A 16,534-nucleotide genomic window follows, 5' to 3' on the forward strand; every position below is an offset into this window, starting at 1 on the left:
GAAGAACCTCTGCATGTCTGGTTCTCTGCAAATAAAACTTGAGAGCCCTGACAGGACACAGGACTCTCTCAGCTTCAGGTCCCACTAGCTCGACAACCCTTGATCTCGAACGTCCCTCGGCCAAGGGTTGGAAGGGTTCTCGTTCTTTGCTAAGAACGTAGGACTTAAGGACAAACTTGCACTATGATCTTGAACCCAATATGCTTGCTTATGACTTGAATTTCGCTAACCCTCTTCGCCGTCGCCAGAGCGGTTAGGAAAATGGTCTTCTTAGTAAGATTTCCTAAGCGAGGCTAAATGGAGCGGTTCAAATTGACTCGACATGAGAAACTTCAGTACCACGTCTAAGTTCCACGATGGTACTTTAGGTTGGAGAACTTTCACAGTCTCAAATGATCTAATGAGATCATGAATGTCTCTATCATTCGCTAAGTCGAGTCCTCTATGTCTGAAGACCACAAAAAGCACGCTTCTGTAGCCTTTAATCGTGGGAACGGCTAGTTTCGCTTCTTTCCTAAGGTGAAGAAGGAAATCTGCTATCTGGCTCACAGAGGTTGAGGTGGAGGAAATGCCCTTCCTTCTGCACCAACTTCTAAAGACAGCCCACTTTGATTGGTAAACTGCGATTGAGGAGGGCCTCCTTGCGGTGGCAATCGCCGTTGCCACAGGTCTTGAAAAACCCCTCGCTCTGGCCAACTTCTTGATAGTCTGAAACGCAGTCAGACTCAGAGCGGGGAGGTTTTTGTGGTACCTCTCGAAGTGGGGCTGTCTGAGTAGATCTTTCCTTAGGGGCAGAGTCCTTGGAAAGTCTACTAGGAAGGACATCACCTCCGTGAACCAGTCGACCGCTGGCCAGAAGGGGGCGATGAGGGTCATTCTCGCTCCTTCTGATGCAGCGAACTTCCTCATTACTCCCCGAGGATTTTGAATGGGGGAAAAGCGTAAATGTCTAGTCCCGACCAATTCCACAGTAGGGCGTCTACTGCCACTGCTCCCGGGTCCAGAACTGGGGAGAATACAGCGGAAGTCTCTTCGTTCGGGAAGTTGCGAAAACTCCACATGAGGACGTCCCCACAGCTTCCATAGCGCCTGGCATACTTCCTGATGAAGGGTCCATTCCGTCGGCAGAAGCTGTCCTTGCCGACTGAGAAGGTCCGCTCGCACGTTTTCCACGCCTGACACAAATCTTGTCAGAATCGTGACGTTTTGCGACTTCGCCCAAATCAGGATATTCCTCACGATGGCGAACAGAGAAGGAGAGTGAGTTCCCCCCTGTTTCCTGAGGTATGCCAAGGCTGTGGTGGTTGTCCGAGTTTATCTGAACCACTTTGTTGGAGACTTCCTCTTGGAAGAACCTTAGAGCAAGGTAAACCGCTGAAAGTTCTTTTAGATTGATGTGCCAGGACACCTGTTCCCCTCTCCAGGTGCCTGACACTTCTCTCCCTCCCAGTGTTGCTCCCCAACCCGTGGAGGACGCGTCGGAGAACAACTAGGGTCGGGTTCAAAAAAAAAAGAAGCGTTGAGCGAAAGTCCTTCCGCAAGCTTTCTTTGGATCCAACCACCATTTGAGGTGCTTTTTCACTTCTTCCGTCAAAAACAAGACCTCTTCTAGATCCTGTTTGCGTGACCAATTGCTTGAGAGGAAGAACTGAAGTGGTCGGAGTGCAACCTTCCCAGAGAAACAAACTTCTCCAGTGAGGAAATGGTCCCCAGCAGACTCATCCATTCCCTCACCGAGCATGTTTCCTTCCCTAGAAAGGCCGACACTTTGTCCAGGCATTGACGTTGTCGCCCCTGGGACGGAAAAGCCCGAAAAGCCACTGAGTCCATCTGAATCCCCAGATAGACTAAGGATTGAGAGGAGTCAGATGCGACTTTTCGAGATTCACCAGAAGTCCCAGGGACCTCGCTAACGACAGAGTCGTGTGAAGGTCCTTCAGACACCGGTCTTGCGATGAGGCTCGAATAAGCCAGTCGTCTAGGTAGAGAGAGATCCTTATTTCCGCAAGATGGAGCCACCTCGCAACGTTCTTCATAAGAACGGTGAACACCATCGGCGCCGTGCTGAGACCGAAGAGATGCCCTGAATGGAAAATCTTCCCTTTCAGGACAAACCGCAGGTATTTCCTTGATCGGGGTGGATGGATGGGACGTGAAAGTATGCGTCCTGAAGGTCTAAAGAGACCATCCAATCCCCCGGTCTTAAGGCTGCAAGCACGGATTGAGGTGTCTCCATCTTGAACTTCTGCTTGGTAACGAAGCGATTTAGACTGCTGACATCCAGAACGGGGCGCCACCCCCCTGACTGCTTCGGCACTAAACAGGGGGCAAAAAAAACAGAAGACGGTTGTAAACCCCGAGACTCCGGTCCGAAGACCTGTTCCACTGCCTGCTTCTCGATCATTTGATCTAGTAGATCGTGAAGCACTTTCTGCTTTTCTCCCTGATACGAAGGAGACAAATCCTTTTTGGGTCGAAGACAGCGGGGGTACATCAGGAAAGGAATTCTGTACCCCTTCTTGACGATGTCCAGAGACCAAGCGTCGGCACCTCTCTCTTCCCAAGCTTTCGCGAAATGTAGAAGCCTGGCTCCTACCGGTGGCTGAAGGACTTCCCTCTCACTTCTTGCTCTTGGAAGGAGCGGGAGTCTTGCCTCTGAAAGAGCCTCTTCCTCGAGGGGCTGGCTTCGAGGAAGAAGCGGATCGAAAGGGCTTCGATTTCTTCAAAGCAGAGGACCCAGAAGACGAAGTAGTAGTAGGCCTTCCTAGAAGACTGTGCCAGAAGGTCTTGGGTTGCTTTCTCCTGGAGACTGGCAGCTATGTCCTTTACCATAGACTGGGGGAAGAGATGTTCTGAGAAAGGAGCGAAAAGAAGATCCGCTTTTGCGCTGGTGAGACCGACTTTGCAGTAAAATTGCAAAAAAGTGCTCTTTTCTTAAGCAGTCCCGTGCTGAAATGAGCAGCCAATTCCTCAGAACCATCCCTGACGGCCTTGTCCATGCAAGACAATACACTGGACAGCTCCCCCAGACTGATGGAATCAGAACTCCTGGACCTGGCATCCAATACTCCAAGGCACCAGTCAAGAAAATTAAAGACCTCTAATGTCCTGAAGAGGCCTTTAAGGTGAAAGTCTAACTCACTATGCGTCCAAGAGACCTTAGAGGAAGACAGAAAAGATCTTCTGGCGGCATCCACAATACTACCAAAGTCTCCTTGAGCTGAGGCTGGAAGCTTAACTCCGACGTTTTCTCCCGTCTCATACCACATACCAGCTTTGCCACAAAGTCTTGAAGGTGGTAAAGCGAAAGAAGTCTTGCCTGAAGCTTTCCTCTTTTCCATCCAATCATGGACCTTTCGAAAAGCTTGCTTCGTAGAAAGCGACTTCTTCATTTTCACAAAGCCCGAGATCTTAGTAGCTTTGGATGACGAAAACTGAGAGGGAGGAGTACGTGGAGCTTCAGGTTGGAAAGTGGTCTTGCAAAGACTGACTGTAGCAAACGAGTCAAAACCTTGTAGTCCGTCGAAACTGGAGCCAACTGCTGTCTTCGTCCACTTCGACGAAAGCGTCACTAATTTCCTCTTCAGACACTGGAGAAGTCGGAGGAAGTAAAGAAGAGTCACGAGCTTTCTCAAAAGAGAAAGAGCGGGGCGAAAGCAGGAAGAAGTTTCCCGCTTCCGCTTGCGCTTGCGGAAGTGGAAAACTGACGTCCGTAGGCGCGCGCTTGGCGTCCGAAGCCAATCTACTGGCGCCGACTGAAGCGCGCTCGACCGCAACAGGTGTACACCTGGCGTCCACTGGCGCGCGCTGAGCGTCCACTGGTGCGCGCCGAGCGTCCACTAAAACGCGCTGAGCGTCCACTGGCGCTCGCGAACCTTGCACCGAATCACGCTCGGCGTCCACTAAAGCGCGTTTGACTTTCACAGAAGCGCGCTCGGCATCTAAAGAAACGCGCTTCTTATCAACAAGTTTCGTAGCAGCGGAAACAACCGCTTCACGAGAGCGAGAAACGGAATTTCTCGCCTCCTCTAGAAAGTTGCTGGGGAGCAGAATGAACTCTAGAGGGAGACTCAAACGGAGAGAGAGACGAGCGAGGAGAGGGAGAGGGAGAACGCCTCGACCTCTTCAACAGGAAGATTGTCATCCTTCTTACGGCGACGTGGAACAGTCTCTCTCAAGAAGAAAAAACATCTCGAAGTTGCTGCTGAAGAGACTGGAGAATCTTGCTTGTAGGTGAAGCCTCCTTTTCTGGGGAGGGGCTGATCCTGTGAGCAGGCGAGTGGCGAGGGGACACCTTCTTCCTACTCCCAGGAACCGCCACTTCACGCACCTTAGAGCGACTGCGGCGCTCGACAAGAAACATCTAGGAAAGACTCGCCTCCGAATAATCCTTACGCTTCTTCTGCGGAGGAAAAGCAGCAAACGCACTATCAGGCGACGAGCAAAGTTCCGGAGAACAACTTGGACGTGAAGCGTCCGAACGCGAGCCGTCCTTTTCAGCGGACGTGATGCGGTATGAGACTCACCCCTTGCGCGGGGAGGAAGCTTCAGAAGAAGAAAAGCACTCCTTGAGAAGACGTGCACGCGCAACTCCCTTGGCAGTCTGGGTAAGTTCGTCAGAAGCTGCCGAAGGCACGCCAGATCGGTGGGGTTCCTCGTAACCCTCCTTCGACTTTCGACATGCTCTCTCCCCGTAATCTTGGAGTTCCAAGCAGAGGTCTATGGTCTAGAGGCGGAATGTCTACTTTTCAACTGCACGTTCTCTTCAGCTATTTTGCTCTCCAGAGCTAACTACCTTTTGGATTCTAAGTTACGAATCGATTCAAGAATACGCGATAAAGTATTACCTTACTACCGACACTGTTTCAGGGGCCGGAGGCAACACTACAGGGGTAGGAGCATAATCTACAGAAGGAGGGTTAGCAGGGAGAATAAACGCACTATCAGGCGACGAGCAAAGTTCCGGAGAACAACTTTGGACGTGAAGCGTCCCGAACGCGAGCCGTCCTTTTCAGCGGACGTGATGCGGTATGAGAGCTCCACCCCTTGCGCGGGGAGGAAGCTTCAGAAAGAAGAAAAGCACTCCTTGAGAAGACGTGCACGCGCACGCTCCTTGGCAGCTTGGGTAAGTTCGTCAGAAGCTGCCGAAGGCACGCCAGATCGGTTTGGGGGTTCCTCGTATACCCTCCTTCGACTTTCGACATGCTCTCTCCCCGTAATCTGGGAGTCAAGCAGAGGTCTAGGTCTAGAGGCGGAATGCACTTTCACTGCACTTTCTCTTCACTTTTGCTCTCCAGAGCTAACACTTTTGATTCTAAGTTACGAATCGATTCAAGAAGAATTAGCGATAAAGTATTACCTCTACCGACACTGTTTCAGGGGCCGGAGGCAACACTACAGGGGTAGGAGCATAATCTACAGAAGGAGGGTTAGCAGGAAGAATAATTAAAATCTTGCCTACCTGAAACACTCGCCTGGATGGAAGACCTCCTTAACCTATCTCGCTCAAGTTTCTTAAGATAGGTTTCATACGCCTTCCATTCCGACTCTGTTAATCTTTCACACTCCTTACAACTACTTTCCACGTACATTCATTCCCCTGCAAACTTTACAAACAGAATGTGGGTCTACTGAAGCTTTCAGTAGCCTACCTCTACATTCGGACATAGAACAAAATCTAGCGCTAGCAGAACTAGACCCTGACATCTTGATCAAAGAAAAATCAATACCAAATTCAAATCAATCCAAAGTCAACGTGTGCCAAGCCACCGATCCAATTCAGATACCAAAGAAAAACCAAAAGGGATACTCAAGTAGCTAGTAAGTTTCCAAAATCTGGACGGAGGTGCTGCAAACAGGTGTTTTCAGCACCGGCGACAGAAAAATTATGAATAGAAAATGGGAATGATTCCTGATACCCGCCTCCCAGCGGCGGGAATGGGTACTAACCACCTGACTCCCACTGCGTGTGTCGTAAGTGTTTAAATTTCTGTCGGATTCAGAAAAATACAGCTATATATATATCTGACAAGTAAGTTTCATGAACAAAACTTAATTTCCATTCTTAATCAAAAAGACTTTTTAAAATGTTCAGACTTAAAATACTATCATCATAAATAACTTAAACCTATGAGTAAACCCATTCATTTTTTTATTACACGCAGTGCCCAGTTATCGGCGGTCTTAGTTAATGGCGATCCGGTTTTATGGCACTTGATTAGTGCCGTAAAATTGGCGATTTATGGCGCCATAAGGACCAAGTTTTGGATAATAGAGTTATGACAACATAACATACCTAACAGAGGAAGTTTCTCACTGGACGAGTGGTTTTCGCACTCGGCTGCCAATCCGGTGGTCCAAAGTTCGATTCCCAGCTCGGCCAACGCGGAATCAGAGGAATTTACTTCCAGTGATATAAATTAATTTCTCAATACGTATAGTGTGGTTCGGATCCCACAATAAGCTGTAGGTCCCGTTGCTAGGTGACCAATTGGTTCCTAGCCACGTAAAAATATCTAATCCTTCGGGCCACCCCTAGGAGAGCTGTTATTAACCCTCTTACGCCGATTGGACGTATTAAACGTCGAGTCAAAATGTCTCCCGTATGCCGATTGGACGTATCATACGTCGGCTCAAAAAGTTTTTTTAAAAATTCGCGGAAAAATACTTATAGGCCTACCAGCCGAAAACTTTTGAGTCACGCGCCTTGGGGGATGCTGGGAGTTCACGGATCAAGGCGTTGTTTTGTTTACAATCGTTACGCAGGCGCGCAAGCGCGAATTTCTTTCTTATCGCACTAAAAAGTATCAGTGACACATCTCTGAAATTATTTCGTCACTTTGACATAATTTTTGCACCATTTTAAATTATCCTTTACATGAAGTATTATATATGAAAATGTGCGCAATTTCATGTAAAATACAACAAAAAAATACTCATGATTGTAGCTTTTATCAGTTTTGAAATATTTTCATATATATAACGATAAGTGCAAAAATTTCAACCTTCGGTCAACTTTCACTCTACCGAAATGGTCGAGAAACGCAATTGTAAGCTAAAATTCTTATATTATAGTAATATTCAATAATTTGCCTTCATTTTGCAACAAATTGGACGTCTCTAGCACAATATTTTGATTTATGGTGAATTTATGAAAAAACTTTTTCCTTATGTTCGTGCGATAACTCTTCCGATAAATTTTTTCGTGCGATTGTCCTAATGTTTGCACCCTTTTAAATTTGCCGTTACATAACTTTTTATATATGGAAATGTGCGCAATTTCATGCACAATACAACAATAAACAACCCATGGTTGTAGCTTTTATCAGTTTCGAAATATTTTCATATAAATAACGATAAGTGCAAAAATTTCAACTTTCGGTCAACTTTGACTCTACCGAAATGGTCGAAAAACGCAATTGTAAGCTAAAACTCTTATATTCTAGTAATATTCAATCATTTACCTTCATTTTGCAAAGACTTGGAAGTCTCTAGCACAATATTTTGATTTATGGTGAATTTATGAAAAAAAAAATCTTCCTTACATTCACGCGGTAACTCTTCCGAAAAAATCAGAATTTTTTTGTGCGATTGTCGAAATGTTTGCACCATTTAAAATTAGCTGTTACATAAAGTTTTATATAAGAAAACGTGCGCAATTTCATGTAGAATACAACTAAAAATGATTGAAGGTTGTAGCTTTTCTCTTTTTTCGAAATATTTGCATATAAATCACGATAAATAGAAAAAAACCATGTTCGGTCAAATTTGACTCTACAGAAATAGTTGAAAAACGCAATTGTAAGCTAAAACTCTTACGGCCTAGTAATATTCCGTCATTTTTCTTCATTTTGAAACAAATTTGAGGTCTCTAAAACAGTATTGTGATTTATGGTGAATTTTTGAAAAATATATTTACCTTCACTCCGCGCGCCGATTCGCGGCCGCAAGTCTCCGAAATACGTACATCGCATTATCCTAATATTTGCTCCTTTTCATATTAGCCTTTTTATAGAGATTCATATATCAAAATGTGCACAAATTCATGAAGAATACAATAAAAAATAAGTGAAGGTTGTAGGTTTTTCCATCTTCGAAATATGTGCATATAAAAAAATATAATATAAAAATTTCGACATTGTCAAATTTAACTCGTCCGAAATGGTCGAAATCTGCAATTCTAATCTAAAACTCTTACAGTATCATAATATTCAATCATTTGTCTTAATTTTGAAACAAATTTTAAGTCCCTAGAACAATATTTAGAATTACGGTGAATTTTTGAAAATAACATTTTTTTACGGCCGCGCGTTACGAATTCGTACATCATTTTGTGATAATATTTTTCCGGTGTTGCTTTTATTGTTTTACTATGTATTATATATCAAAATGATTGCAATTTAGTGTACAATACAACGAAAAAAAAAGTAACTCGTTAGCTTTGACCGTTTTTTGCACAGCGTGATTTGAATACAATTATCTATGAATTTTTTTTTTCGCTACCATATATCGCATTATTTATATATGATAATGATATTATTTTTCATTTCTGATGATTGCATACTAAACTTCAGGCAATGACAAAAAAATGAGCCAAAAATGAACTCTTAATCTTTAAAACTAAGCGCGCTGTGATTTTTTGAAAAAATTATTTTTTCCGCTTCCGCGCTCACTCCAAACCGGCGCCAGCATACGGGAGAGGTTTTGATTTTTAGGGCTTCGGCGTAAGAGGGTTAATCAGCTCAGTGGTCTGGTAAAACTAAGATATACTTAACCTAACAGAGGAGCTAGTAACAGAAACTTGGTAAATAGCCGAGTTTCGGTTAATGGCATCTTGCTTATCAGTACCCCGCCGATAACTGGGGACTGCCTGCAGTTTAAACTTGAAGATATACATGTAAAACTAGATCACTGCTAACCAACTCCCCCCCCCCCCCCCAAAAAAAGGGGTCTTACCTGACAAGGTATTAGCGCACGTGATGCCAGCTTAGTAGCAGGAAGAACAAACCTAGGAGGGAATCTGTGTATGCCATTCATTCGTAGCACTCCATAGCTACTGTTGACAGTGCCTGAAAGATGGAAATGAAATACACAATTTATATATACAAAATTTCAGAAAAACAAGAAAAACTGTATTAATGTTTTTTCATTTTCAATACAGTAGAACCCAGGACCTCTACTGTATTAGAACTAGACATAATCGGGTTTCGACACCAAATTTTGAGTAAACTTTGCATTAGAGTTCGGACAAAATTCCAGAATTTGACAGTGACCATATGATGTTTGTAAACAACACTGTTTCCTTCAACCACCACTAGTCGGTGTTGTTGGTGGCATTTTGTGTTACCAGATTTCACTTGATGCTAAACTGCATATGAAATTATGCTGATATGCCACATCTATCAAAATGAAGCTAGTGGGATGATAAAATTTTGCTATTTTATGCTAACTTATATCTCACTTCCCATTTGTTGCTAAGCTCTACGTGAATTTGTGCTAAATCTATCATAAAAATTTTGCTAATGTTGTGCTAACTTACATCTCACTTCTCTATTGATGCTAAACTTTATATTAAAAAATTATGCTAAATCTATCAAAATTATGCTAGTGAGATGACAAAATTATAATAATATTATGCTAACTTAGTTCTCACTTCCCATTTGATGCTAAACTCAATATGAAATTATGCTAAATATATAAAAATTATGCTTTTATGCATAGATCTCACATCCATCTGATGCTAAACTCTATATGAAATATAAGAAATTATGCTAGACATGAAGTTTTGATAATAAAACTAATATTAAAGTTTTCATAATAAAACTAATATTGAAGTTTTCCTAATAAAACTAATATCGAAGTTTTCATAATAAAAATGATATTGTCATGATACAATAAAGTTTTATACATACTTACCTGACAGATATATACTTAGCTATAGACTCCGTCGTCCCCGACAGAAATTCAAATTTCGCGGCACACGCTACCGGTAGGTCAGGTGATCTACCGCCCTGCCCTGGGTGGCAGGACTAGGAACCATTCCCGTTTTCTAATCAGAATTCTTCTCTTCCACCTGTCTCCTGCGGGGAGGCTGGGTGGGCCATTAATCGTATATATCTGTCAGGTAAGTATGTATAAAAAAACTTATTGTATCATGACAAATATCATTTTTATACATTCAACTTCCCTGCCAGATATATACTTAGCTGATTAGCACCCATTGGTGGTGGGTAAGAGACAGCTAACTACTGAAATAGACAGGTAAACAACATATGTTGTAGGTATCAATAAACCTTGGTTCCTACCTTATTAGGCTGAAGACTTCGCGGCTACTGCCTAGGAGTCTGCTTCGCCTCAAGAGCCTCAGCGAGATATTGATCTATGGCTAAGAGTTCTTGTTGGTCTGCCAATGGGGTCTTATCCACTTACTCGGCAGAGCCTAAAGGCCTTTGTCATTGGGTGCTATTCCACTAACATGACAATACACCTTGTTCAAGGAGCATAACACCGATCCGATCACCTGATCGCCTAAAACATTCCATGTTAGTAGTTCTAAGAATTGCACAAGGAGTTATTCCCCGAACTCCTTACCAAACAACCAAAAAACTCCGAACAAACAATAAATACACGTTCATTTATAACAAAATATTAAAAAAAAAATTTTGTACCCCCCTACTAGCCATACATACCCTTGATCCCCTACTAGCAATGACACCAGCCGCCCGTGCGACATCAGTACGCTTGCTAATAGAAAACCAAGCATATCTGACAAGAGGGTTTATGTACATTAAAGATAAAAATATTTTTAAGGATCAGTCTTTGCTCCAAGACCCAGAACTGTATCTGCTGATACAAATGGACCTAGAGAGAAGCACTTCTCATAAATCACTTCACATCCTTCAGGTAATGAGACGCAAACACCTGAATTGCACCTCCTATATGTAGTCTCAATGATATCCTGAGAGACATATTCTTTTGAAACGCCCAGGGACGTTGCTACTGCCTCACCTCATGAGTCTTAACCTTTAGAAGACTGAAGGATTCATCCGAGCAGTTCTTGTTGTGGGCATCCAAGTGAAAATCACGGCTTTCTCCAACAAAAGAAGGCCAAGGAGTTTTTAGACATGAGTCTTTTGGGGTTCTTCACAGCACACCAAAGACCTTGTTGACATCCTCCTCCCATATGATTCTTTCTCTCTAAATAAAATTTAAGAGCTCTAACTGGACAGAGAGACCTCTCTGTCTCTCTGCCTACGAGGTTAGATAGGCCTTTTACCTCCAAGCTTCTGGGCCAAGGTTTAGATGGGTTCTCGTTTTTCGCCAGAAACAATGTCTGGAACGAACAGATAGCCGCATCTCCTTTGAATCCCACTGTGGAGTCCAGCGTGCAATTCGCTCGCCTATTGGCCGTCGCGAGAGACACCAGGAATAAGCATTTCCTAGTGACATCGCGGAAGGAAGCCAGATGTAGAGGCTCGAATTTATCTGAGGTAAGGAATTTCAGGACCACGTCCAGATTCCAACTAGGTGTACTAGGAGATGCTGATTTTGAAGTTTCAAAGGACCGAATCAAATCATGTAGATCCTTGTTCTCTGCAATCTCTAGCCCTCGATTCCTGAATACTGAAGACAGCATGCTTCTGTATCCTTTGATTGTCGACACGGAAAGGTGCAATTCCTCTCTCAGAAAAAGGAGGAAATCGGCAATGTTAACTATAGAGGTACTGGAGGAGGACAGCTTCTTACTCTTACACCACCTCCTAAAGACTTCCCACTTCGATTTGGTAGGGGGGTAGCTCTTCTCGTTTGAAGATCTGCGGGCTCGAGCGATAGCGCCTGCAGCCTTGCGAGAAAAACCCCTCGCTCTGACAAGTCTTTCGATAGTCGTAAGGCAGTCAGAGCAAGACCGGGGAGGTTGTGATGAAACCTCTCGAAGTGGGGTTGTCTGAGTAGATCTGCTCTGCTTGGTAGAGATCTGGGGAAGTCCACTATCCGCTCCAGTACCTCCGTGAACCATTCTTGGGCTGGCCAAAATGGGGCTATTAGGGTCAACTTCGTGCCCTTTGAAGCTACGAATTTCCTGAGTACTTCCCCCAGGATCTTGAACGGGGGAAAGGCGTAGGCGTCTAGGCCCGACCAATCCAGGAGAAACGCGTCTATTGCAAAGGCTCTTGGATCTTCCACTAGAGAGCAAAAGATCTCTACTCTTTTGGAGAGGAACGTGGCAAACAGGTCGTATGTGAGGCCTCCCCCACAGGGACCACAGACTTCGGCACACTTCTGTGTAGAGTCCACTCTGTGGGAAGGACCTGATTCCTCCTGCTTAGTCTGTCCGCTCTCACATTTTTTATCCCTTGCACAAATCTTGTGAGGAGAGTTATGCCTCTTTCCTCTGTCCAGGTTAACAGGTCTTTTGTTAACTGATAGAGGGAGAATGAATGCGTCCCTCCTGGCTAGCGTACGTAAGCCAGAGCCGTGGTGTTGTCCGAGTTTATCTGAACCACCCCGCCTCTGACTATCTCCTCGAAGAATCTTAAGGCTAGGTGTATGGCTACTAGCTCTTTGCAATTGATGTGCCCGGACACCTGTTCCATTGTCCAGGTGCCTGACACCTCCCTTACTCCTAGCGTCGCTCCCATCCCATCCTGACATCCGAAGCGTCGGAAAATAACACTTGGCTTGGGTTCTGCAGGGCAAGTGACACGCCTTCGTTCTTCTGAAGAGGAAGGATCCACCACTTTAAGTGATTTTTTATCTCTTGTGGAATCGGGAAAGTGTCTGAGAGTTGTCCCGTCTTCCAACTCCACACCTCTTTCAGGAAAAACTGAAGAGGGCGAAGGTGAAGCCTCCCCAGAGAGAAGAACTTTTCTAGCGAGGACAGAGTCCCTAAAAGGCTCAGATAATCCCTCGCTGAACTGCTCTCTCTCTCTAAGAAGCTCGAGATTCTTGACAAACCTCGAGTGATTCTCTCTCGCGAACGAAATACCCGAAAACCCCGAGAATCCATCTGAATCCCCAGATAGACCAAGTTCTGGCTGGGGATCAGTTTGCGACTTCTCGAGGTTCACGAGTAATCCCAGCGATTCTATCATCTTTCTTGTTATCAATAGGTCCTCCAAGCACTGAATCTCCGACTTGGCCCTGATCAGCCAGTCGTCTAAGTAGAGGGAGATGTTTATTCCCTCTAGGTGAAGCCATCTCGCTACATTCGCCATCAGGTTGGTGAAGACCTGTGGAGCTGTAGACAGGCCGAAACACAGAGCCCTGAACTGAAAAATCTTGCCTCCTATCATAAATCGAAGATATTTCTTTGACAAGTGGTGAATGGGAACGTGGAAATATGATATTGTTATGATACAATAAAGTTTCATACATACTTACCTGGCAGATATATACATAGCTATCGACTCCGTCGTCCCCGACAGAAATTCGAATTCGCGGCACACGCTACAGGTAGGTCAGGTGATCTACCTGCCTGCCGCTGGGAGGCAGGCACTAGGAACTATTCCCGTTTTCTAATCAGACTCTCTTCACCTGTCTCCTGCGGGAGCTGGTGGGTCTTTTAATTGTATATATCTTGCCAGTTCAGTATGTATGAAACTTTTATTGTATCATAACAATATCATTTTCATACATTCAACTTACCTGTCAGATATATACATAGCTGATTGACACCCTTTGGTGGAGGGCAAGAGACAGCTAGTTACTGACTAGACAGGTAAACAACATATGTTGTAGGTATTTATAGAGCCTTAGTTTCCTGCTGTTTGTTCTAGACGAAAGGAATTTGACATTCCTAGCTATTTGGCATAGGAGTGCCTGCTTCATCTCAAGAGCCTTAGCGAGATAGTGATCTGTGGCCAGAGTTCTTGTGGATCTGTCGATGGGGTCTCTTCCACTTACTCGCAGAATCCTAACTGGCGTTTGTCAATGGGAGCACATCCGCTTATATGACAACACGCACTTATTTAAGGAGCGCAACACCGATCCCGATCACCTGTTCCTAACATGAGGGTTCGCGCTAAATTGAAAGAGAGTTATCCCCCCAAACTCCTTTCAAACCTCCAATAAAAATCATTGAGTTAAAATAAATTAAATTCAATCATTATTAACGGATCAGTGGTCGGCTCCTTATGCCAGCAACGTATCCGCTGATACGTATAAACCAAGAGAGAAGAATCTCTCGTAGGTTAACTTTGAAGTCCTTCGTGTAACGTAGGTAGTCAACCCATAATTGCATCTCCTATATGTTAAAGCTAATATGTCTTTCTGACATATTGTTACGAAAAGAACAAGAATTTGCAAAAGCTCGCACTTTAGAGCTTTTTAAATTCTCAGCTGTTTGAAGGTATCATCAAGTCACTTATGAAATGCTTTAGAGATCACCATTGTTTCAAAGAAGACTAGGACTTTCTTTGAACTGGATCTCATCTGGATGAAGCCTAACGCCTGGCTTGCGCCTGGCTGGCGCGAGGAGTATCCTGTTTAGAATACTCCTGGCGCCTGACAGTCGTAAAACTCTTCGAATACTCCTGCCGTCTGGAAGGCGCATCTTGCTCCAAATACTCCTGGCGCCTGTTAGTATTAAGTCAGCATACTCCTGGCGCCTGGCAGGAGTATCGCGCTTCGAATACTCCTGGCGCCTGGCAGGAGTATCGCGCTTCGAATACTCCTGGCGCTTGGCAGGAGTATCGCGCTTCGAATACTCTGGCACCTGGCAGGAGTATCGCGCTCGAAATACTCCTGGCGCCTGTTAGGAGTATTAAGCTCGAATACTCCTGGCCCTGGCAGGAGATCGCGCTCCGAATCTCCTGGCGCTGGGAGGAGTATCGGATCGGAATACCTCCCCGTCCTCCTGAATACTCCTTGGCGGCCTGCCAGGAGTAAGCGGCCTCCAATACTCCTGGCGCCTGGCAGGAGTATCGCGCTTCGAATACTCCGGCGCCGTTAGGGTATCGAACTCTGAATACTGGCGCCTGGGCAGTGAGGTATCCGCTCCTCCGATACTCCTGGCGCCTGGCCAGGCCGTATCGGCGCTTGAATACCTGGCGCCTGTTAGGAGTATTAAGCTCAGAATACTCCTGCCTGGCAGGGAGTATGCGTCCGAATACTCCTGGCGCCTGGGAGGAGTATGCGATCGGATACTCCTCGTCCTCTGAATATCCTCCTGCAAGGTATCGCTCCTCCGAATACTCTTTGCCTGGGAGGAGTATCGTGCTCTCGCCCAATACTCCTGGCGCCTGGCAGTAAGAATATCGCTTTCCTAGGAGGAGCACCTCGTGATCTGGAAGGACACTGGCGCCGGTAGGCCTGGTAGGAGTATCACGTTCCGAATACTCCTGGCGCCTGGGAGGAGTATCGTGCTCATCGGAATACTCCTGGTGCTTGACAGGAGTATCGCGTTCCGCCACTACTCCTGGCGTCTGTTAGGAGTATTAAGCTCAGAATACTCCTGGCGCTTGGTAGGCACATCGCCCTTCGAATACTCCTGGCGCCTGGTAGGAGGTAAAAGTCTAGAATACTCCTGGCTCCTGGGAGGAGTATCGAGGTCAGAGTACTCAAGCGCCTGGCAGGAGTATCTCTTCCCGAATACTCCTGACCTATGGAAGGCGCATCTAGTTCCGAATACTCCTGTGGACTTGGTCGGAGTATCGCTCATGGAATGGCCTTTCGATGGCAAGTATATTGCGCTTAGCGGGCGCTATAACCTCCTATCAGGACGTTTCTCTCTTCTCCAGTTGGCTCTTGTTGCTTGGATGAAGATCTTGGCCTAGAACGATCTATAGTAAAGTCAGGCTCTTTGCGCCTACTTGGGGCCTGGCTCCTAGTTGGCGCCAGACGCTTGGCAGGAGTTACTTCCTTTCCCACGTCTCGCCTGCCTAACGCATCGCTCTCCCCCCAGAGATGGCCGCTTTGTGCGACAACTCCCCTGTAGGGTTCGTCGCGCCCGACAGGAGATCGGTATTTGGATCTCTTAATCAGAAGTCTATCATCCTTTTTACGAGTATGATCTTTAGAAAGTACTCCTACCAAAGACGCTAATTGCTCCTGCACATTCATCACAATTTAGTCCGCTCCATCCCGTAGACAATAGGAAATCTCAAAATTCAAGAGACAAGTCTTCCTCCGAGGAGGATCATTATTGCATACTTCCGTTGCTAACGAGTTTCTCCTCCTACATGTTGATGAGTTTTCTCGTTGCAGAAGCTTCCCTATCCTTGCCCGAAGGAAGGGAAGGAGCTTGGACTTTAAAGAGATTCTGAGCTGAAATTGGTTGATTTCTAGCTCTTGAATGTATCTCTCTGAACCTTTTGGGAAGTAGTTTGAGCCCTTCTCGCGTTCCAAAGACTCTGTCAGTAAACGTTTAAACCTTTTCTTCTTCTGTAGATGACAATGTCACTACTATTACCCGGACAACGAAACCTCTATCTAACAGCGTTGATCCAGGAATAAAAGGCTTTAGTTCTCTTGCCAAACCTACTATGCTGGCCAGAACCCATTGCCGAGTCGTCATAGAATTTGATTCCAGATTCTA

At 45.3% G+C, this 16,534-nt stretch overlaps 1 protein-coding gene across 1 annotated transcript in view; it reads right to left on the bottom strand.

Annotated features, from left to right (window-relative positions):
• Positions 1–16,534, bottom strand: part of LOC135196176 (succinate dehydrogenase [ubiquinone] cytochrome b small subunit, mitochondrial-like) — a 91,758-nt gene that overhangs the window by 42,828 nt on the left and 32,396 nt on the right. The window contains exon 2 of the mRNA XM_064222760.1: positions 8,956–9,068. Within this exon, the coding sequence (XP_064078830.1) occupies positions 8,956–9,068 (113 nt within the window). The remainder of the gene's footprint in view (positions 1–8,955; positions 9,069–16,534) is intronic.

This window comes from Macrobrachium nipponense, chromosome 17 (assembly GCF_015104395.2).
Source record: "Macrobrachium nipponense isolate FS-2020 chromosome 17, ASM1510439v2, whole genome shotgun sequence".
Classification (NCBI taxonomy): Eukaryota; Metazoa; Arthropoda; class Malacostraca; order Decapoda; family Palaemonidae; genus Macrobrachium; species Macrobrachium nipponense.